This window comes from Ornithorhynchus anatinus, chromosome 1, assembly GCF_004115215.2.
Source record: "Ornithorhynchus anatinus isolate Pmale09 chromosome 1, mOrnAna1.pri.v4, whole genome shotgun sequence".
Lineage (NCBI taxonomy): Eukaryota > Metazoa > Chordata > Mammalia > Monotremata > Ornithorhynchidae > Ornithorhynchus > Ornithorhynchus anatinus.
Genome location: NC_041728.1, coordinates 154122400 through 154145529, shown reverse-complemented (window position 1 = coordinate 154145529; position 23130 = coordinate 154122400). Strand labels below are relative to the sequence as shown.

Genomic DNA, 23130 nt, shown 5'->3' with positions numbered 1-23130 from the left:
CTCAATTGTTCATGCCTGGGTTTCCTGGAAAAGATTTATAAGGTAGATGGCTCTTCATGAATTGACACCCTACTTAGTAAGGTTATTTCTTCAGAGCCAGCCATACTAGCCACCAAAAAATTAGATTTAAAATAAATCATGCTGCAGGTGGTGGTCGTAGTCATAGTGGTAGACCTCATTATCTTGTATAATAATAATAATTGTGGTATTTGTTAAGCATTTACCATGTGCCAAGCTTTATCCTAAATGCTAGGGTACATACAAGATAATCATGGGCCAACATGAGGCTTACGGTCTAAGTAGGAGGAAGTAGGTTGTCCAATGTGGGAAGTAGGATGTTTTACAATGAGGATAGAAGCACATAGTTAAGTGACTTGACCAAGGTCACACAGCAGGCAAGTGGTGGAGCCGGCATTAGAACCCAGGTCCTCTGACTCCCAGACCTGCTTTCATTCTAGCAGGTCACATTCCTTCTCTATCCAACCCAATGCTCAGTACAGAGATTGACATATAGTAAATGCTTAATAAATACCACTCTTATTAGTTGTAGCAGTTTTAATACTAATGGTATTTATTAAAGGCCCACTGGGTGAAATTCGCTGTATTTATTAAAGGCCCACTGGGTGAAATTCGCTGTCATAAAGATTTGAGAAAGTTAAAAATCTGAATCAAAACTGAATTTATGAGGTACTGCATTGATGCTCTATTACTTCAAGCTACTGTGATTTCTTACAACCAGATTCATTGCTAGGGTAAATGCTTGATGAGAGAAAATTCTAAGATGGTAAAAATATTTCAGGGCTTATTTAGTTTTCTCAACCGACTGGGAAAAATAATTAAAAAACCCATTACAGAGAACCATCACAGAATCTCTACTGCTAAAGTATGGAATTCAAAGTGCTTTATAATAAAAATTGTAGTATTTATAAAATGTCCCTTCTTCTCTATAGCTGAGCAGAACAACCAATCTCTGCCACCTCTTTCCCCGTAGCATGGCCTAGTGGCAAGATCATGGGCTTGGGAGTCAGAGGTCGTGGGTTCTAATTCCGGCTCCTCCACTTGCCTGCTGGGTGACCTTGGGCAAGGCACTTCTCTACGTCTCAGTTGCCTCATCTGCAAAACGGGGATTAGGACTGTGAGCCCCCTGTGCGACAGGGACTGTGTCCAACCCGATTACCTCGTATCTACCCGAGTGCTTAGAACAGTGGTGGGCACAAAGTAAGCACTTAACAAATACCATAATTATTATACTAAGGACCCCTGCTCCCAACATGCTCTGTGAATAAAAATTCCAGGCCAGGGATAAAAATTCCTGCTGTCTGCTGTCAGTGTTCCTCCTCCGATTAGACAGCCACACTGCCTCTACAACAACAATCACTAGGTCTTTGCACCACCAAGAGGACTCCATCCTGTCCTACCTTCCAGCACGCTGACTTTAAAAAGAAAAGCAAAAGTGGCTTGAGATTTCCCCAAGACCTCTGGAAGACTGGTTGCTCTATAGCAGTTGCCGTGAATCGAGCTGTGTCTTGAATTCTGAGTCACGAGGAACCTGATGTTTATCGACTCCGGGCGTTGCACCCTATGATGTTTTGTTTGGATTTTTGTATCTGTCCTTGGGTATCGTGTTTTACTGTGTCTGTCTCCAGCTCCCTGTTCCCCACTTGTATTCTTAATAAAATAATAATATAATAACTCTGACATTCGTTAAGAGTTTCCTATTTGTTAAGGTCATAACAATAATAATAATAATGTTGGTATTTGTTAAGCACTTACTATGTGCAGAGCACTGTTCTAAGCGCTGGGGTAGACACAGGGTAATCAGGTTGTCCCACGTGGGGCTCACAGTTTTAATCCCCGTTTTACAGATGAGGTAACTGAGGCCCAGAGAAGTTAAGTGACTTGCCCACAGTCACACAGCTCACAAGTGGCAGAGTCAGGATTCGAACCCATGACCTCTGACTCTCAAGCCCGGGCTCTTTCCACTGAGCCACGCTGCTAACTGTGACAGTTGTTAAGAGTTTCCTATTTGTTTAGGCAACTGTACTAATTGCTGGAGTGGAGCCGCATGGTGTAGTGGATAGAGGCACAGGCCTGGGAGTCAGAAGGTCATGGGTTCTAATCCTGACTCCACCACTTTTCTGCTGTGTGGACTTGGGCAAGTCACTTCACTTCTCTGTGCCTCAGTTACCTCATCTGTAAAATGGGGATAAGATTGTGAGCCCCTTGTGGGACATTGTGATTACCTTGTAACTACCCCAGCGCTTAGAACAGTGCTTGGCACACAGTAAGGGCTTAACAAATACCATCATTATTATAGTAAGCACTTAACAAAAACCATCATTATTATTATTAATAAATGTCACGATTATTATACAAGCAAATCTGGTTGGACACAGTCCCTATCCCATATCAGGCTCACATCAGTCTTAATCCCCCAGTTTTCAGATAAAGTAACAGAAGCACAAAGAAGTGAAATGATATGCCCAAAAGAGCAGACAAGTGCTAGAGCCAGGATTAGAACCCAGATCCTTCTGACTCCCAGGTCCATGCTCTATCCATTAGACCATGCTGCTTCTTAGACTGTGAGTCTCCAGAGGGCAGGGACTGTGTCTAAACTCTCACCTATTTATTTTTTTCTAGCACTTAGTACAGTGCTCTGCACAGAGTAAATGCCTAGTAAATACTATTATTACTTCTGTTGTATGTGCCAAGCGTCTTAATGCTGGGATAGAACTAATATAATCAGATCAGACATAAGTAGCTGCTCAAAGTATGGTTTATACAACCTCGCCATAATAATTGCAGCATTTGTTAAGCACTTACTATGGGCCAAACACTGTACTAAGCACTGGGATAGATATAAGATAATCAGGTCAGAGACAGACCCTGCCCCAAATAGGGTTTATAGTCTAAGAAGAAGGAAGAATAGATATTTAATCCTTATTTTACAGCTGGGGAACCTGAGTCAGAGTTAAGTGACTTGTCGGAGTCAAACAGTGGCAAGTGGCAGTTTGGGATTAAAACCCAGCTCTTCTTTCTCCCAGGCTCTTTCCACTAGGCTAGGTTGCTTCCTCTGAGATGGAAAAAAAACCCAAATTTCATTTGGGAACTTTTTTAAGCCTCAAGCACTTCTGTGTTGGCAGAGGTCATTACCCAATGAAACTCTGAGTCTAAAAATGCTAGAACATCTCTTAAGGGGGAGCAATTACCTTCCTTCTCTCGAGTGAAATCAGGACCAAACAGACCTGGGAGCTAGGTGCCATTATTACCTCTGCTTAAAGAGAACTGAAAGGAGAGAGAGAGGTTAAGTGGCTCCTTCAAAGGCATTCTGATTGAGGTCTGAGGTGGGAGTGTGATTTAGCACTTATCAAGAAGGACAGTTAGATTGGGCTGGATTAGTAAAACATTTGGAAGTCAGTTTGATTTTAGGAAATTGACTCCAAGATTTCTTTTGTCTACTCTTTCTCTCCTTTTCCCTTTTCCCCTCTTGCAGCCTTTCCTGTGGCAAATTCTCCTTGCCAATATCCCTCTCCGGCTACTGGTAGAAACTGCTTTACCGTATATTGAATATTGTGTATTTAAGAAACGTAGGATCAGATTACAGGAGAGCAGAAGGTAGAGTAAGTTATTTTTTTCTTTTTTGTATTCTGGTAACCCACTAGAAAGGGGGGGTGGGGGCTTCTGAAAAAGTGGGGTACCTCTGCTTCTAACTTCCAATGGCTTTTGATGTGGCATGTGGGTTCTATCTGTTTTAGGGTTTTGTTTTCTATTTTTCCTACCCCATTCCTTCCCTTTGTACTTCTATACTGCACGCTCAGTGATAGGACTATTGAGTGAGCACAGCAGAGTTGAAGTTACTATCCTTGCCGTAATATGCCAAGCATTAATGCTCCTGCAGTTTTCTAGATTTGGTCTCATAGTTGTGTGGATAACAACTGCGTATTTTTATTGCTGTTGTTTTTCACTTTAATTTTCATTTATCATTTTATCCGGTAGACTGTAAACTCAAGTCTACCAATTCTGTGGCACTGTACTCTCCCAAGCCCTGAATATAGTATACTGCACCCTGTAAGCATGCAATAAATACCACTGATTGACTAATTGATAGATTGATCTAGTCTCTCAGTTGTCACAGGAAAGTGGAAAAGATTCCCCCAATTCCTATTACTATTATTATTATTAATCATATTTATTGAGAGCTTATTGGAGAGAAGTGGTCAGATTCTAGACATGTTGTGAAGGAAGACTTGATAGGATTTGGTAACTGAGTACGCCGGTTGAATGAGAGCGAGTAGTACCTAAATGTGGAGCTACTGGACTTCTGATTCCTAGAATAATAGAAGCATAAAAACTTTTTTATGTTATTTGTTAAAAGCTTTTTTTAAAAAAAAAGTTATTTGTTAAGCTCTTATTATGTGCTAGGCACTGTACCTAAGTGCCAACCCCTAACTTTGGGTTCCCTCCTAGTTCAATTCTGGGTTCCCTTCTATTCTCCATCCACACCCATTCCCCTAGAGTACTCATTTGCTCTCATGGCTTCAACTATCACCTCTATGCAGATGATACCCAAATCTATATCTCCAGCCCTGATCTCTCTCCTTCTCTTCAGTCTCACATTTCCTCCTGCCTTCAAGACATCCCTACTTGGATGTCCACCTGTCACCTCAAGCTTAACATGTCCAAAATAGAATTTCTTATCTTCCCACCCAAACCCTGTCCTCCCCCTGACTTTCCCCTCCCTGGAGATGGCACCATGATCCTTCCTGTGTCACAAGCTCATAACCTTGGCATTATCCTTGACTACCCTCTGTCATTCAACCCACATATTCGATCCATCAGGATCATCAGGATCTACAGGATTTAGATCCTGTAGGTTCCACTTTCACAACATTTCACAACATCCATCAGATCCATCAGGATCTACAGGATTTAGATCCTGTAGGTTCCACTTTCACAACATTGCTAAAATCCGCCCTTTCCTCTCCATCCAAATGGCTACTACATTAATACCATCACTCAGGCTAGCCCTCCTGGATTACTGCATCAACCTCCTTGCTGACCTCACAACCTCCTGTCTCTCCCCACTCCAATCCATACTTCACTCTGCTGCCTGGATCATTTCTCTACAAAAACGTTTAGGACATGTCACCCCGCTCATCAGAAAACTCTAGTGGTTATCCATCCACCTCCTCATCAAACAAATCTCCTCACCGATGGCTTTAAAACTTTCCACCATCTTGCCCCTCCTACCTCATGTCCCTTCTCTCCTCCTGCAGTCCAGCCCACACACTTCGCTTCTCTAGTGCTAACCTCACTGTGCCTTGATCTTGTCTATCCTGCTGCCAACCCCTAGCTCACATCCTGCCTCTGGCCTGGAATGCTCTCCCTCTTCAAATCAGACAACTACTCTCCCCACCTTATTGAAATCACATCTCTTCCAAGAGGCCTTCCCAGACTAAGTCCCACCTTTCCTCAACTCCTACTCCCTTCTGCGTCACCCTGACTTGTTCCCTTTGGTCCTCCCCACTCCCAGTCCCACAGCACTTATGTACATATCTGTAATTTTATTTATTTGTATTAATGTCTGTCTTCCCCTCTAGATGGTAAGCTCATTGTGGGCAGGGAATGTATCTGTTTATTGTTGCATTTGAATCTCCAAAGTGCTTAAGTACAGTTCTCTGCACACAGTAAGCACTCAATGAATATGATGAATGAATGAATGAATGAATAATAATAATAATAATGTTGGTATTTGTTAAGCGCTTACTATGTGCCGAGCACTGTTCTAAGCGCTGGGGTAGACATAGGGGAATCAGGTTGTCCCACGTGGGGCTCACAGTCTTAATCCCCATTTTACAGATGAGGGAACTGAGGCACGGAGAAGTTAAGTGACTTGCCCACAGTCACACAGCCGACAAGTGGCAGAGCTGGGATTCGAACTCATGAGCCCTGACTCCAAAGCCCGTGCTCTTTCCACTGAATGAACACAAGCTAACCAAGTTAGACACAGTCCATGTCCCACTTGGGGCTCCCAACTTTAATTTCCATTTTACAGATGAGGTAACTGAGGCACAGAGAATTTAAGTAACTTGCCCAAGGTCTCAAAGCAGCAACATGGTGTAGTGGATAGAGCACGGGCCTGGGAGTCAGAAGGTCATGGGTTCTAATCCTGACTCCACCACTTGTCTGCTGTGTGACCTTGGGAAAATCACTTCACTTCTCTGTCCTTCATATTGGTAAAATGGGGATTAAGACAGTAAGCCCTATGTGGAAAATTATAGGTGCTGCTGGAGAACTGGGCTTCTCCCAGTCCCTGACTCCCGCCTAATGACCAAACTGACCCTCGCCCCCAACCCACCCCATCCCCAGACCCCCTGCAGCCAGAGTCGGTCCCTACTGGGCCCAAGTTTGCCGGGCAGCTGTTCCCGACCTGGCCCCACCTGGCAGGAGAGCGCTAGGGTCACTGCCGCCTTGACCACCAACCTCAGAGCAGGTGGCCCCCCCGACCCCTGCCCCACTCCTGGGGACTGTGAGGGAACATCTCTGGCTGGGAGCCCAACTCAGTGTCCCCTTCCCCCTCTTCTCCGGCCCTCTGCCCACAACCCTAACCCCCTCCCTTCCGCCTCATCTCCACTCACTCCCTTTGCTCTCCCCTCCACGCCCCACAACAGTTATATCTATCTATAATTCTATTTATTTATATGTAATGCCTGTTTGCTTGTTTTGATGCCTGTCTCCCCCCATCTAGACTGTGAGCCTGTTGTGGGCAGGGATCGTTTCTCTTTATTGCTGTAATTGTATTTTCCAAGTACTTAGCACACAGTAGTGCTTAATAAATACGATTGAACTGAATTGAACCTGATTTGCTTGTATCTACCCCAGGACTTAGAACAGTGCCTGGCACAGAGTAAGCACTTAACAAATACCATCATTATTAATTATTATTATTAAGTGGCAGAGTAGAATTAGAAGCCAGGTCCTCTGCCCGTGCTCTTTCCTCTAGGCCATGCTGCTTCTCAAACTGACCCAAAGGACTCAAACTACACATGTGATCTTCAGGGAGACGCCATGGAGATTGTCTAGGATTTAGATATGTAACCTCTACTAACATCATGAAGTCCAGACTGAAGGTAGTAATCTAGACCTCTGCCATGGAACTAGGCATATAGGAAATGAATACATGGCTTTTCATATAGCCCAAACGTCTCCATCCTATCAGCGCCACCACCCAGAAGAAACAAAACCATAGAATTTGTTTTTTTCATGCAAAGTTCTGTAAATGTTTACCTGACTGGATGGTTATTATGCACGAGATCCAATTAATGTCCACTCAGTCACTGCTAGAATGTAAGCGGGGAAGTTAGCCTCTGAACAGAGAAAGAGGGAGGAAATTTCAGATGCCTTACAACCTCTCAGGCTGTACAAGGTTTCAAAGTACATGAGGAGGTCAACAGCAGTGCAATTCTCTGACCTTCTGCATCTTTTGTCTTCCAAACAGTCTAGTGAATTTTAATATAAGTTTTGCAAAGTGACTGAGTCTTTTCCTTTAGCCATTCTATAGTGAAATCCTGGTTTAGTGTTCCCAGGAGTAATGTTTCTCATGCTTAGCATTCAATATAGTGAGTCCTGAGGAAAAAGGCCATTGACTCAATAATGATGTTCATTCTAATGCTCTCTGATTTAATATTTTCCTCTCATGAAGTCCATGAACTTTCAGCACAATAATAATTTTTACCACCAATCTTCTGATTCTTAAGTGACTTAGGAGAAAAAAACAATATCCTCCACTCTATCATTTTTGCTGCTTTAGCACAGATCGGAACTCTGGAGGTCTGATACAGGTATGTGCCCTGTGTAGGTAAAATGATTCTCCAGTTCTCAATTCCTTGAAAATTTTATGCATTAAGGTTTGATTGCAGATTGGGAAAAAAATAAATAAAGGTAACTTGTATCTAAAGCTTCTCAACTGGATTTTTTAAACATGTTTATATATAAAGTTGAAGAAAGCAATACACAAGGATATGCTGAACTCGAAAAACATAATCCAAAATTTCATTTCATCTCCCCATTCCAACGAAGAAAATCAGTAATGTGCTAATCGTACATTGTAGCAAAAAGGGATGAAAGTCAGTAAAGGTGTTATATACATTCTAACATTTACTCATGGATCAATAAAGTGAAGATAGTGAAACTAACACCATTACAATCTTCAATTTCCATTTTCTCATAAAAATTTCTCCTAAGAAGCAGCTTTGAGCTTAAATCTTCCACATTTTCTTTAGGCTTGAAGCGACTCTATTTTAACAGAGGGATCAAAGGGGGAGTTTCAAATAATCTCACAAATCTTTGAGTTATGAGACTTTGAACATTCAAGAAGTCCATTTTCAAACGGAACACTGACCTTTTTGCCCCACCATAACTCAAAAGCCGCTGCTTCGTGTAAGTCTTGCTGTGCTGTCAAACTTGATAAGAAGAAGAACTCCATATTGCTTGAGGTAAAAATGAATGTCGCAGGTTCAAGTTCTGAACATTATGAATAATAAGAATATTCATTAAGTGGTTACTATGTGCTAAAGACTCAAAGAGGAAGAAGGTTATGAGGCACTCAACCACTCAATTTCCAACGATCCTCTCCTCTGACTTCAAAAACTCCCAAGCCTCCCCTAGCCTAAAGAAAATTTTCTGAGGACCCCAAGGATTGATTGATGTGAGATAATTTGACCTGGTTCTCTTGTATCTAGCCCAGTACTTACAACAGTTCTTGGCCCAAAAAACCAGCACGGAGTAGTGTATAGAGCATGGACCTGAGAGTCAGAAGGTCATGGGTTCTAATTCCAGCTCCCCACTTGTCTGCTGTGTGACCTTGGCCCAGTCACTTCACTTCTTAGTTACCTCATCTGTAAAATGAGGATCGAGACTGTGAGCCCCACATGGGACAGGGGTTGTGTTCAACCCGATTAGCTTGTATCTACCCCAGCGCTTAGTACAGTGCCTGGGACATAGTAAGTGTTTAACAAACACCATAATTATTGTTACTATTATTAACAAATGCCATTAAAAAAAGAAGGGGGGTTAGTTGATTTATAAAGCCTAAGGAGTTTGGATAGAAATGAGAGGAGGGAGAAAGTGTACATCATCCCTGTCCCATATCAATAAATTAATCAATCGATCAATTGTATTTATTGAGAGCTAACTGCATGAAGTACACTGTACTGAGCACTTGGGACAATACAACAGAGTCAGTAGACAATTTCTGTGCCCAAATGACACACAGGGCTCAGTCTAAGAATTGAATCCCTTTTTCACAAATTGAGGAAGCAGAGGGTCCAAGAAGTTAAATGGCTTGCCCAAGGTCACAAGAAGGCAAGTGGCAGATCCGGCATTAGAACTCAGGTCCTCTGGCTCAGGTCCTCTGACTCCTAGGCTTGTGTTCGTTTTACTAGTCCACACTGCTCCTCATGTACTTCTTCACCACTAATTCCCTTTTCAACTCCTAGTCCTGTCTAATGCTCTCAAGTCGTTTCCAACCCATAGGGACACTGTGGACACATCACTCCCAGAACACCGTGCTCTCCATCTGCAGTCATTCTGATAGTGGATTCAAAGAGTTTTCTTGGTAAAAATATGGAAGTGGCTTACCATTGCCTCCATCTGCGTAGTAAACTTGAGTCTCTGCCCTTGACTCTCTCCCGTGCCGCTACTGCCCAGCACGGGTGAGTTTTGACTTGTAGCAGATTGCCTTCCACTGGCAAGCCACTGGCCACGCTAGGAATGGAATGGAAAGGCCTCTGCTTGACTCTCCCTCCCGTAGCCAAGACTGGTGGAGTACTGGAAACTCTTCAGGTGAGACCCTGAGAAGGGCTTCGACCCTCTACAATCTGAGAAAATCAATGTTCACTCAGTGATACCACTCTCTCTCCCTCCAAGGTCACCTACTTTCCAAATCTCTTTCCAAATCTAATGGACTCTATCCTAATTCTCTTTGAACTCTCAGCTGCATTTGAGACAGTGGACCACTCTTTTCTTCAGGAAGCACTAGCTAATCTTGACTATAACACAGTCCTATTCTTTAATTCCTATGACCTTTCTGTTTGGCCGGTATCAGAGTATGAGTGTGTACCTCTTAAGTAATTGTGGTATTCCATAATAACTTACTGTGAGCCAAGCACTGCATCTGATGGACAGAGAAGCAGCATGGTATAGTGGATAGAGCACAGACCTGGGAGAAAGAAGGTCATGGGTTCTAATCCTTGCTCTGCCACTTGTCTGCTGTGTGACCTTGGGCAAGTCACTTCACTTCTCTAAACCTCAGTTCCTTCATCTGTAAAATGAGGATTGAGACTGTGAGCCCCATGTGGGCCAGGGAATGTGTCCAACCCTATGTGTTTGTATCCACCCCAGCTTAGTACAGTGCCTGGCACAAAGTAAGTGCCTAACAAACACTATGATTATTATTATTATTAGTCTCTTTCACTGCCTCTTCCTCTGTATCCCAACATCTAGGTGCAGGTGAATCTCAAGGAACTGTTCTGGGTGCTCATTCTCTCTTCTGAAGCTCATCCATTCCAGTATTTTAGCTAACACCTTTTTTCAGAGAACTCCCCAGTCTACCTCTAAGCCCCAAACTCACTACTGGCAGGGAATGTGCCTACCAGATCTGTAATATTATACTCTCCCAAGTGCTCAATAAATGTTTGTTGATTGATTATCTATGATTTCTTATTTCTTCCTGCCTCCAGGATATCTCCACATGCATGTCCCACTGGAACCTGGAGGTCAATATATCCAAAACTGAACTTCTCAATTTTTCCCCCAAATATTCTGCTCCACCTAACTTTCTCATCACAGATGGCAATACCATTATCTTTCCTGTATCTCAAGCCCACCATCTTGGCAATACCCTGGGTTTTCTCTATTTCTTTCAATCCCCATTTTCAGTCTTTCACCAAATCTTGTAAATTTTCCCTTCAACAACATTTCAATCAGTCAATCAGTGGTATTTATTAAATGTTCACTTTGTGCACAACACTGAATTAAGCACTTTAGGAGTGTTTTAAGGTGAGGAAACAGGAAGCTGGCTCTCAGAGATCTTACAAACTAGGGATGGTACAGATATTAACATAAAAAAAGAGTACAAGGATAAATACATAAATGCTTGTAGCATGGGAGTGGAGTGAGAATCAAAGTGCTTAGGATGCATGTACTTGAATGCACTGGTGTTGGTCAGTAAGTCAATCATATTTATTGAGCACTTACTTTGTAGTAAGCACTTGGGAGAGTACAATTTAACAATATAACATACACATTCCCTACCCACACGAGCTTACAGTCCAGAGAGACCTTACTGTCTAGAGGGAGTAGAAGAAAGTGAAAATAGAGTGGAGAAATGAGAGATTAGTCAGGGAATTCTCCCTGAAGGAGATATGATTTTAGTAGGGTTTTGAAGATAGGGAGAGAGAGTGGTGACTTGACAGACATGAAAGATAAGGGAGTTCCAGGCAGGAGGGAGGGTGAGAGCAAAGGGTCAACAGGGACAGAGTTGAGATCAAAGGGGAAATTAAGTTGGTGTTAGTAGAGAGAAGGGTACAAGCTGGGTTGGAGGGGAGAGAAGCAAAGATAGTCTTGGGGAAAAACCAGAGAGAGTACCTTAAAACTTAAGGAGAGGAGTTTCTGCTTGCCCCAGAGATGGATGGGCAATCACTGGAGTATATTGAGGAATGAGGAGAGAGACACAGAATGATTTTTTTAGATAATCCATCCGGGCAGCAAAATGAAGTATGGAGAGAGGAGAGGCTGGAGTTGGAGAGGTTAGCTAGGATGGTAAGGCAGTAGTCAGTGAATTTTCAGAATCCATTCCTTCCTCTCCATCTAAATCACTTTGCTGCCCAGATCATTTTTCTGGAGAAGTTGTAAAGGTTGAACTGACAGGATTTGGTGACAAATTGAATATGTGGTTGAATGAGAGTGATTAGTCAAGGATAATGCCAAGGTTACAGGCTCGTGAGACAGGGAGGGTGGCAGTGCTGTCTACAGGGATGGGAAAGTCACGGGGAGGACAGAGTTTGGGTAGGAAGATGAGGAGTTGTGTTTTGGACATGCGAAGTACTGAAGGCAAGAGGAAATATTGTAGGGAAGAGAAAGGTCAGGGTGACAGAGAACATGTCTCCTAACTCTGTGGAACTCTCCCAAGTGTAAGTATGGCGCTCTGCCCTAAGTGCTCAATATACACCATTGTTTGATTGATTAAAATTAATTATAATTAAGGGAAGAAACCAAGGGTTGGTGTAAGTGTGGTGAATACCTAAGTGTTTAAGGGGTCAGATAAAATGCACTGGTGAGGGGTTAGGGAGGGAAAATAGGGTGTGGAGGGTGAGTGTTAAGACAGGGAAGACTTCCTGGAGGCAATGTGATTCAGTAGGGCTTTGAAGATGAGGAAAGTGTGGATCAGTCGAAAATGTAGCGGGAGGGAGTTCAATTCAGGAGGCACAGCATAAACAAAGGTTCGACAGCAGGTGAGGTGAGAGTGAGGGACAGTGAGTAAGCAGGTATTAGAGGAACAAAGTGTTTGGACTGGGTGGCTGTGGAAGAAAAGTGAAGATAATAAATGGGGAGAGAACCCACTGAGTGCCTTGAATCCAACAGGAAGAATTTCAGTTTGATGGAGATGGATGGGCAACATTCAGAGGCACTTGAGAAGTTGGGAAACATGCACAAAATGAATTTTTATAAAACAAATTAGTTAGCAAAGTGAGTATGACTTAGTGGAAAGAGCATAGGCCTGGGAATCAGAGGACCTAGGTTCTAATCCTGCCATTGTCACTTGCCTGCTGCTTGACCTTGGACTTGTCACTTAATTTATCAGTGTCTCAGTTTCATTATCTATTAAATGAAGATTCAATACCTGTTATCCCTCCTACTCAGACTGTGAACCTCATTTGGATGTGGATTGCTTCTGGCCAGATTACCCCAGCTCTTAGTTCAGTGCTTGACACATAGTAAATGCTTAACAAATATTACAATTATTAGTCGTATTATTTTAGAAAAGGGAGGGGCTGGAGGCAGGGAGGTAATAATGTAATAATGTTGGTATTTATTAAGCGCTTACTATGTGCAGAGCACTGTTCTAAGCGCTGGGGTAGATACAGGGTAATCAGGTTGTCCCACGTGAGGCTCACAGTTAATCCCCATTTTACAGATGAGGGACCTGAGGCACAGAGAAGTTAAGTGACTTGCCCACAGTCACACAGCTGACAAATGGCAGATCTGGGATTCGAACCCAGGTCCTCTGACTCCCAAGCCCGGGCTCTTTCCACTGAGCCACGCTGTTTCTCTGGAGAGGTCAGGAGGAATCTGATGCAACAGATAAAATGGGATATAATAAGTGCTTAACCCGGTGTGTAGGTGGTGTGGCTAGAGAGAAAGAAGTAAATTCTGCAATAATGTGGAGAAAAAATTGAGGAGATTTAGTGATTACAAAGTGCAGCTTGATTGGAAAGAGATGAGTAAAGGTACAACTAAGCTGTGGGCTTGTGAGACAGGAAGTATGGTGGTATTTTCAATAGTAATTTGAAAATTAGGGAGAGGGAAGGATTTGGGAAGGAGGATGAGAAGTTCACTTTTGTCTTGTTGAGTCTGAGGTGATAGCAGAACATCTTAGAGATGTCCTGAAGGCAGAGGCAACATGAGATTGCAGAGGAGGGAAAGTTGGGAAGATGTAGGTTTGGGAGTCAACGCTGAGCAGATGGTAGTTGAAGCCAAGGGAGCAGAGAAGCTCCCCAAGGGAGTGGTTGTAAATTGAGCATAGAAGGGGACTCAGAAATGAGTTTTGAGGAATCTCAACAATTAGGAGTGGGAGGTAGCGGAAACAGACTAAAGAGATTGAAAAGAAGTGATAAGAGAAATAAGAGGAGAATCAGGAGGAAACAGAGACAGTAAGGCCAAGGTTTGATAGCATTTCCACTATCTTAAAAGCTAAAAGACTCAAAATGCTCGTGCAACACTCATATGCATTTATTATTATATGTATGTATATACATGTCCCCTTTTCCTCCTTTCCCCCATTTGTAATTTATTTTACTGACTGCTTCCCCTGCTACATTGTAACTCCTTGAGGTCAGGCAGAATCATGTCTTCTAACTCGACCCTATTCTCCCAAGCACTTAATACAGAGCTCTGGGCAGAGTAGGTGCTCAATAAATACTTTTGATGAATTGACTGATCAATTGACTGCATGTTCAGATGCATGCCTGTTCATCTCACTGATTTCTCTCACAGAGCATGAGGACAATCCCAATTTTACCACTTGCCTGTTGTGTGACCCGGGGCACATTGTTTAACATTTCTGTGCCTTAATTTTCTACTATGTAAAATAGGATTCAATACCATCAGTAGCAGTGTCTGTGTCTGGCCTGATTAATGCTTAGTTCAGTGCTTGATATATAGTAAGGTCTTAGAGCGGCTAACTCCAACAACATTCCCTATTAAAATGGAAAAGGAAAGGACAACTATGTTGGCTCCTGATGAATGTGTTAAATTTTTAGCCAGTTGAGAGGTTGATACATGCAAGACTGGCTTAAAGTAATGTTGCAAAATGTTAAATTTAAAAAATCGATTTTGTTATGCACACTTTATGTTAATGTAATATAACTCTAATCGTACACCATTACTGTACCAGTTCGGTGCCCCAAAACATTTTCCTTTGTAAAATTCAAACCACCTGGCTTCTTGGCATCTTTACTAAGCAATAAAACATTTGATTTTTTGGCCACCATTTTACATGGCAAAGTGATATGTAATTTGCTATCAATTTCTGCTTCTAAACCCCCTTTGTCTTTACATTTTAGCAAATGTTGCTCTCACTAATACGTGGATTTCAGATTATTTGTCTCCCCACACCCAAATATATAAAGATCTAAATTTGGGAAACCTGAATTTCCATTCAATTTTTGAACATGATTTTAATCTATGCATTTCCCTTTGCATGGTTTTGTCCTTTCAGAAAAACTGTAACTATGCATTTGATGAAAATGGTGTAGGTCCTGCCTTTGAGAAGCAGCGTGGCTCAGTGGAAAGAGTCCAGGTTTAGGAGTCAGAGGTCATGGATTCTAATCCCGGCTCTACCACCTGTCAGCTGTGTGACTATGGGCAAGTCACTTAACTTTTTGGGGCCTCAGTTACCTCAACTGGAAAATGGGGATTAAGACTGTGAGCCTCACATGGGACAACCTGATTATCCTGGATCTACCCCAGCACTTAGAACAGTGGTCGGCACATAATAAGCGCTTAACAAATACCAACATTATTATTATTATTATTCTGTAAAGAAAGCATTAAATAAGAGTGCCCCTAAACCTATTCCTAATTTGACTATGATATTTCATTCATTTTAAAGTAATTTTTATTTTAAAGGAATTGTGCTAAAGAAAGTCATGCAACTTTTAACATTTGAATATTTGTGAAATGAAAGGATATTGGTCAATAACTAAGAACACATCCATCTCTCTGCGTATTCATCAGTGGGAATATTACTATCCATTGGTATGGAATCAAATGGTATGGAATAGCTTCAACGGTATACAAGCTTTTTATTTTTCCTGCAATTTTTTTTCCCAAGAAAAAATCAGTGGATTAATAAAAGCACATCAATGTTGATATTCTCTATCACTAATATGGAAAAGATTATTAAAATTGAAGTGAATTTTACAGAATGTTAACATATTTTTAAATTTTCAGAATCTAGGCTTCACAATATATGTTTTAAGGGCGAAAATCTTCTGAAAGATTGACTCAAAACCAAGAAAGACTGCACCACATATCATCTGTGCAGAAATCTATCATACAATAAATATTACACAAGGCAGGTGTTTCACAAACATCTTACTGATCAAAGTCACATGTTGCCTAAAGTAGTAGAGGAAAATGCAATTCTAGACAGATGGTAAGTGTGGCTTTCTGTTCATTCAACATTTAGGAAATACAATATGCCCTACAAAATGGCACCATGTTTTCTCTCAATAGCATACATTCACAACATAACATAAGTTTCTGAAAATAAGTCTTTAGATAGCCAAGTTGTTAATTTCTAAGACGTCATATAACTTTTACAGTGAATGAAAAGTGGCCTATCCAATTTTCTGGTTGAACAAAGCATATTCTTCATAATTAATTGCTTTTACATATGACACCTGTTAATTTACAAAAGCTCTCTTAAAAATCATTTTGTGGGCACATTTTCATTCACATATTCTATCAAGATGTCCTATTCCATTCAGATCAGTCAGAACCCCCCTCATGAGAAATATGTGATTAACATATGAAATTAATTAGTTCAGAAATCAAGATCACTTTCAGTAAGACACAGTGAGCTTGACATTGATGTTTCATACAAAATTATGTTAGCCATTAACATATATTTCAGTTAAATACATCTGCATGAAAACTATCCTTAATATGCCTAAAAGCATGATTTTGATGGCAAGGTTTAGAAACACTATCTAGCATAGTTGAAATCGAGAGAGCATTTTTATAAACAGAATATCAACTCCAAATGCAAACTTTCAGTAGAAAGTATTAGAAACCCAAATGGTTGCTAAATAAATACTCTAACCATGGTATAAATTTTCCAAAAGTATACATTTTTTGGACTCAGGTAGCCAAGTTGTTTTACCTAACCTCCAGTTATAAAATGAGAATAAGCAATATATTATTTTTATGTAATTTTTCATTACATGATTTTAAATCTATTATTTAATTATCAACCAGCTTGATATGGTGAAGTCACATTATACATATTCTCAGCCATAGCATGGAATATAATGAGCACTATAGAACTAAATAACATTATATGAAGCAATATTTGAAAGGTGAGGGTTTTGGATAAACACTTTTCTGTGATCCTTTGCCTATTTATTTGCATATTCAGGAAATCTGTATATAGCAAATCTATTTTGTATAATTAACCAGAGGCAGGCTATTTCATCACCCCATTTTGCTAATACTGCCTTGCTTGCTATGAGACTTCGAAATTTCCAAACAAACTAGTGATTTTGAAACTCTTTAGAGATGGGTAGAAAAGCAGTGCTTTCTTATGCAAACAATTATCAGGAGATAAAACATACTGGATTTCTATTACAAAATATGAGAAATAGCAGAACTTTAAAAGATATCTCTAGTGGATTATTTTTTCCAATTCACCGAAATAAGTTTTACTCTATAACATATTATACCAGTGTGAATGGTTTATCTTTTATTCCAAAGAAATCTTTTAAAGAGAGGATAGAGTATGTTCTCAAAGCATCTTTTTTGTTTAAAAAAGCAAAATTTTAAGTCCATCTATGTCTGAAATACACTCTAAGTGATTACTTTCCACAACAAATTAGTCTAAGTTCTGAATACAGAAACCTCCCACAATTAGAGATGAGATTGTTGTGTTCTCTTGATTTTAAAAACAAATACATGGCATAGATTTAAAAGCCCTATATATTTGATTCGGTGGAGCTTACTAACAACCAACAAATGCGTGCACCTCATGCATGAACAGATATGAAAGTAATTTCTATGTGATGAGAAAGGTAGAGGTACACAGCTACTTATTATTCAAGGACTAGTATTTAGAATACCCAAAATGCCTGCTGAGCACTGCAACTCAACATCCCTATGGGGTTACGGTGAACCATAACCTCATTTTTTCTTATAGTGATCACTGAGGTAAAAAGAAGCAGGTAAAAGCAGGGAGAAAATCTGCTCCAGCAGCAAGATTCACTTTCCTCTCACAATTTTGTGTCCCTTTTCTTTAAGAAGGGAGAGGAAGGCATTGACAATCTGTGTCCAGTATTTCATTTCTGCCATACCCACCTAGCATACATAGGAATAGCATTTTCAATTATCCTCCTAACTGATGCTGATTGGTAAGATGTTTAGAAATATGATTTGCATTGCCTGTTTACGTAAATAAAGAAGTACTGTTTTGATTAAGATCTCGATATCACAGTCTGCCTATGTAGGCACATACATGTATCTAGTGTAGTTTTATATACATATAAACACACAGACACAAAACCCAAGCAACACCATCCCACTAATCCTCCTTAACATCTTAACGTTCATTTCATTCAAAAGACGGGAATAAAAAAAAACTAAATCTTCACATGAGAAACACAAAGTGATACATTTAGAAAATGAAACACATTACCAGACGCATTTTGAAGTTTCTGGAACACCTGCAGGTAAAGGAGACTGAGGATCTAATGTTGTTACACAGGATTCCTTAATATCACAGAGCCCGATCTGACTGCTAGAGAATATGAAGGAGAGTGTGAGGCTGAAATCCTTTGAGTTGAGCTCACTCTAGGCATCAGAAAGCCTCAAAGAAAGAAAAAAAAAACCCAGCAGTCCATAGACAGCAAGATGATAAACTTCTGGCACTTCTCCAGCTCAGGAATGAATTCTCTGTAATTTGGTCATGTTTAGTGATGGTAATGAAGAGAAACTTGCATTTATAGAGGATTTGATTGAACCTTAATGGGGATGCAGAAATATGCAGGTTAGGGTCTCAGCTTATTTTTAAATACTCATCTGAGAATGATGATGAATAAAACTAATGAACTGGCATCCTTTATTAGAATAAAAAAAGCTACTCCAAGCAGGTCTCTGTGCAAACTTCAAGTGGATTATTCCATCAGCTATTTGTTGCACATTTTATTAATCCCCAAACAGGGGTAAACTAGGTGATCTAATTCCTTTTATGTCTAAAACTGGACTCGTTGCTTCTTTTATAATACACCGCAGACATATAAATACATAGATTTATTCATGGTGCTTTTGTGGCTTATGTGAGATCACCATTGTGTGGCTCAAATAAAATACTAAAAGGCTAATTCACACCTTTTAATGGAAGTGGGAAAGTGTTTTAAAAAATGGAAGCTGAAGAGGGCCCAAACACTTAAATTTAGTTTCAAGCATTCTGAAATGAAAGAGCATGGAACGAGTAAATGTCACACGCAGATATTGAGTGTGCAGGTGAGAAAGTCTGCAAATGTAGAAATGATTAAATATATTGAGAAAATAAATTAGCAAATTAACTGTCAGAAACAACAGCTGAGGCAGTGGATTTGGTTTTTAAAAAGGTTGGAGCCCATGTGGACCTATGTGGACATTTAATATTACCTAGCAAATCCTTAAAATTAAGTTTATAGAAAATGGCCCTTCCATCTAAGATTAACAGTTAATGAGAACTGAACTATGAAATACCTTTTGCCACATTAATAGTCCCAATTCTCTCAAGAACCTGGATTTTCTGAGGTCAGAAAGAAAACACTTCTTGATTATAGTTTTACAGAAGTCATACTATAAAATCAATGAATAAAAATGTTATATCCACATACCTTCCACCTATCATTTCCGGCCTGCTCTCTATCAGAATCCACCATTAAATCATTCAGCAGTAGTTACTAAGCATTTATCATGCGCAGAGTGCTGTACTAAGCCCTTGGGAGAGTGTAGTGGAAATGGTAGACAAGATTGCTCACCTCAAGGAGCTTGAAATCGAGTGGAGGAGACAGTATCTAAAATGTATTACAGACTGGAAAATAGAATAGAGTACAAAGGTATTTATAAAGGCACAAAGAGTGCTTAGATGACATAGAAGTGTCGATGATGTAGTCGCTTGGGGTGTAGGGTGTGGAGATGGGTGTAAATCAGGAAAGACCTCCTGAAGGAGGCATAATTACAGAAGGGCTTTGAATACATGGAGGGCAGTAGTCTGCAGATTCATTCATTCATTCAGTCATATTTATTGAGCGCTTACTGTGTGCATTGCACTGTACAAAGCGCTAGGAAAGTACAATTCAGAAACAGAGCCAATTCCTGCCCACATTGGACTTTCAGTCTAGAAGGGGGAGGATGTCAAAACAAATAAACAGGGATCATTAGCATCATTATAAATAAATAGAATTATAGATAAATACACCTCATTAATAAAAATAAATAGAATTATAAATATAAATGGGGAGGGAGCTTCAGGCAGGAGGGAGGATGTGAATAAGAGGTCAGCACTGAGTGCTTACTGTGTGCAGAACACTGTACTAAGCACTTGGGAGAATATAATAAAACATAGATGGTTAGGTAACGTTCTCAGCCCACCACAAGCTTACAGTTTAGAGGGAGAGACTGACATCAATATAAATATATTATGGATATGTACATAAGTGCTCTGGGGCTAAGGGAGGGGTGAATAAAGGGTGCAAATCCAAATGTGAGATGAGAATGAGGTCCAGTAAATTGGCTGACACTCCCTCTCGAGCTGAAGTGTAGAGGGAGAAGAGTAAGGATAAGGGAGAAAGGAGTACAAATAAGAACCTTAAAGCCATGCTCAAGAGTTTTGGCTTGATATGGAGAGGGATGAGCAATCATTGAGGAGTGGGAAAATGTAGGGAGAATAGGATGACATTTGGGGAAAATGGTTAAGACAGTAGTGAAAGGTGGACTGTGGGGAGGAGAACCTGGAGACCATCGAGTACGGTACGGCAAGGTTGCAGTCTTGAAAGGCAGGAAGGATGGCGGTGTTGTCAAGTGCTTGCATCAGTGTAGGCTCCCCATTTGAAGGGAAAAGCAAGCAAGGATTAGAAATGTTATGGAGGAGAGAAAGACTGGATCTGACAACATACTGAATATAGGAGTTGCAAAGATGGAGAAGTTGAAGATCACCCCAAGATTATGGCTTGCGAGATGGGAAGGATGGTGGTGGTGTCAACTGTGATGGTAAAGATAGAGGATCTGGGTGGAAAGGTGAGGAGTTCTGTTTTGCACACGATGAACTTGAGTTGTCAATGGGCAATCCATGGAGAGATATTCCGGAGGCAGAAGGAAATGTGAGATTGCAGAAAAGGAGAGAGTTCAGGGCCAGTGAGGTAGATTTGGGAGTCCACTTCATAACTTCACCTTAGTCAGCAGTAGACAGCAAAGGGCTTTCTCTGAGACTTTATGCACATGCAGAGATGGTCTTACTCCTAGACAAAGAAAACTGTGTTAAGCACCTAGTACAGTGCTCTACACACAGAAAGCACTCAATAAATACCATTGCTCGATTAATGTCCTCAAGAGTAGGACCCTAAAGGGTCTTTTATGATATTTTCCCAAACGTTAAGCCCAGGAGGTCCTAGGTAACTGATGCTAATTGTTTAAGGAGAGGCTGTAATGCTACTTTAGCTATACTTCTGCCAAGTTTCTAACTCTATTCATCCCTCTGGACCCCACCGAGCGATGCTAGAACAAAAGAAAGTGCGATGACCGCTGATCACTTTGTACACAAGATAAGAAGTACATTTTGATGCCATGAAGCTACTCTGACATGATTTTATTTATTTGTTTTTGTGGTACTTGTTGAGTACTTACTATGTGCCAGGCACTAGTATGTCCTGGGGAGATACAAGATAATAAAGTTGAACACAGTTCCTTTCATTTATTCATTCAATTCAGTTGTATTTATTGAGTGCTTGCTGTGTGCAAAGCGCTGTATTAAGTGCTTGGAATGTACAATTAGGTCCCTGTCCCACATGGGGCTCAAATCTAAAATGGAAGGAGGAATATTTCATCACACTGTGGGCAGGGAATGTGTCTACCACCTACTTTATTGTACTCTCCCAAATGCTTCATACAGTGCTCTGCACACAGTAAGCTCTCAATAAATGCAACTAATTAATTCCCATTTTGCAGATGCGGTAACAGGCACAGAGAAGTTAAGTGATTTGCCCAAGGTCACACAGCAGGCCTGTGGCATAGCCAGGATTAGAAACCAGGTCTGCTGACTCCTAGGCCCATGGTCTTTCCACTAGGCTATGCTGCTTTTTGCACAGAGATTCCCATCTTTGACAATGAGTTAATTCTCCAGGATTAATCATTCTATAGTAGGCCTTAGAAATTTCTTAGTATTTCTAGCAAAGAGCAGGTGGGGCAGGGGGAAGAAGCAGAATGGATCAGGCTTTTGCCCAGGGTTTTCACAGGGATTCATGGACAAGCTGGGAGAAGAGCTTCCAGAAATTCCTCCTCCACCCACCCCCAGACCCATTTACCCCCAATTTTCCTGGGTAACCATACCCAGTAACCAGTTACCCAGTAACTGGGTAAACAATTTTCCTGGCTCACTTCCTCACTTCATTCTTCTAGGAAGGAAAAAAGGCTGGTTTTTTCATGGGGATTCTTGGAAAAGCAGGAAAAGCTTCCAGGAAGACTCTCCTAGTCCCCTTACTCTCCCCAGAGTTGATCCATTCACCCTCAATTTCCTTGGAACTGGAAGCTTGGGTCCCAAGCAAGTATGACTTGACTCAGATACATCATCCTCAGTGGGCAAGTATGACTTGACTCAGATTCATCTCCTTCAGTGGTTCATGCCTAACAAAAAGCTCCAATTCTTGGGCAGGGGCTGGAGAATATTTTCTGCTATCCTTCCCACTTGTTAAGGGTTCATTATTTGGCTGTGAAATGTAGTGAATAAGTTTGTAGGGAAGGAAATTATCTCTACCCCCTTCCACCTCAAACTCCAGCAATTGCATCTAAAATGCTCCATTCACTCTTACCATTCATTCATTCATTCGATTGTGTTTATTGAGCGCTCTCTGTGTGCAGAGCACTGTACTTCGCGCTTGGGAAATACAATTCAGCAACAGATAGGGACAATCCCATCGGCCTCAGTTTCTGATAACCCTATTCTGAGTTTCTGCTTTTGCTATTGAAAGAGTATGGGACTGATGTTCAAGAGACCTGAGCAACCGAGTGTCTGTTTCCTTGAGACGCAAAATATGGTGGGTACTAAATGCCCATCGTATCCACCCTCCCAGATTCCACACCAGAGGGGACGGGAGGGTCTCAGAAGGCAGATTTTCCCACCAATTAGGTATGGTCTAGGCTTGGCAAGGTGTCAACAGGCAGATTTGCCAACAATCAGAACCTGATTAGTGGAATAAATCAGAGGAGGGGGTGGGAGTGGCAGGTCATAAGCCAATGCTTTAATTGGAGGAATCCAAAAAACAAAGGTTTCCTGGAAGGTTTCCATTTATCAGGAGAACTGTAGATTACAAAGCTGTAAACCAATCGTGTATCTCCTAGTTCTAGTCCTGGCTCTGTTATTATCCTGCT

At 41.0% G+C, this 23130-nt stretch overlaps 1 protein-coding gene across 1 annotated transcript in view; it reads right to left on the bottom strand.

The window, feature by feature from the left end:
• LOC100075826 (IQCJ-SCHIP1 readthrough transcript protein) overlaps window positions 1–18214 on the bottom strand; it is a 759724-nt gene extending 741510 nt beyond the window's left edge. The window contains 1 exon segment of the mRNA XM_029073274.1: window positions 18191–18214. Coding sequence (XP_028929107.1) covers window positions 18191–18199 — 9 coding nt within the window. The 5' untranslated portion in view covers window positions 18200–18214.
• Window positions 18215–23130: the final 4916 nt, after the last annotated feature.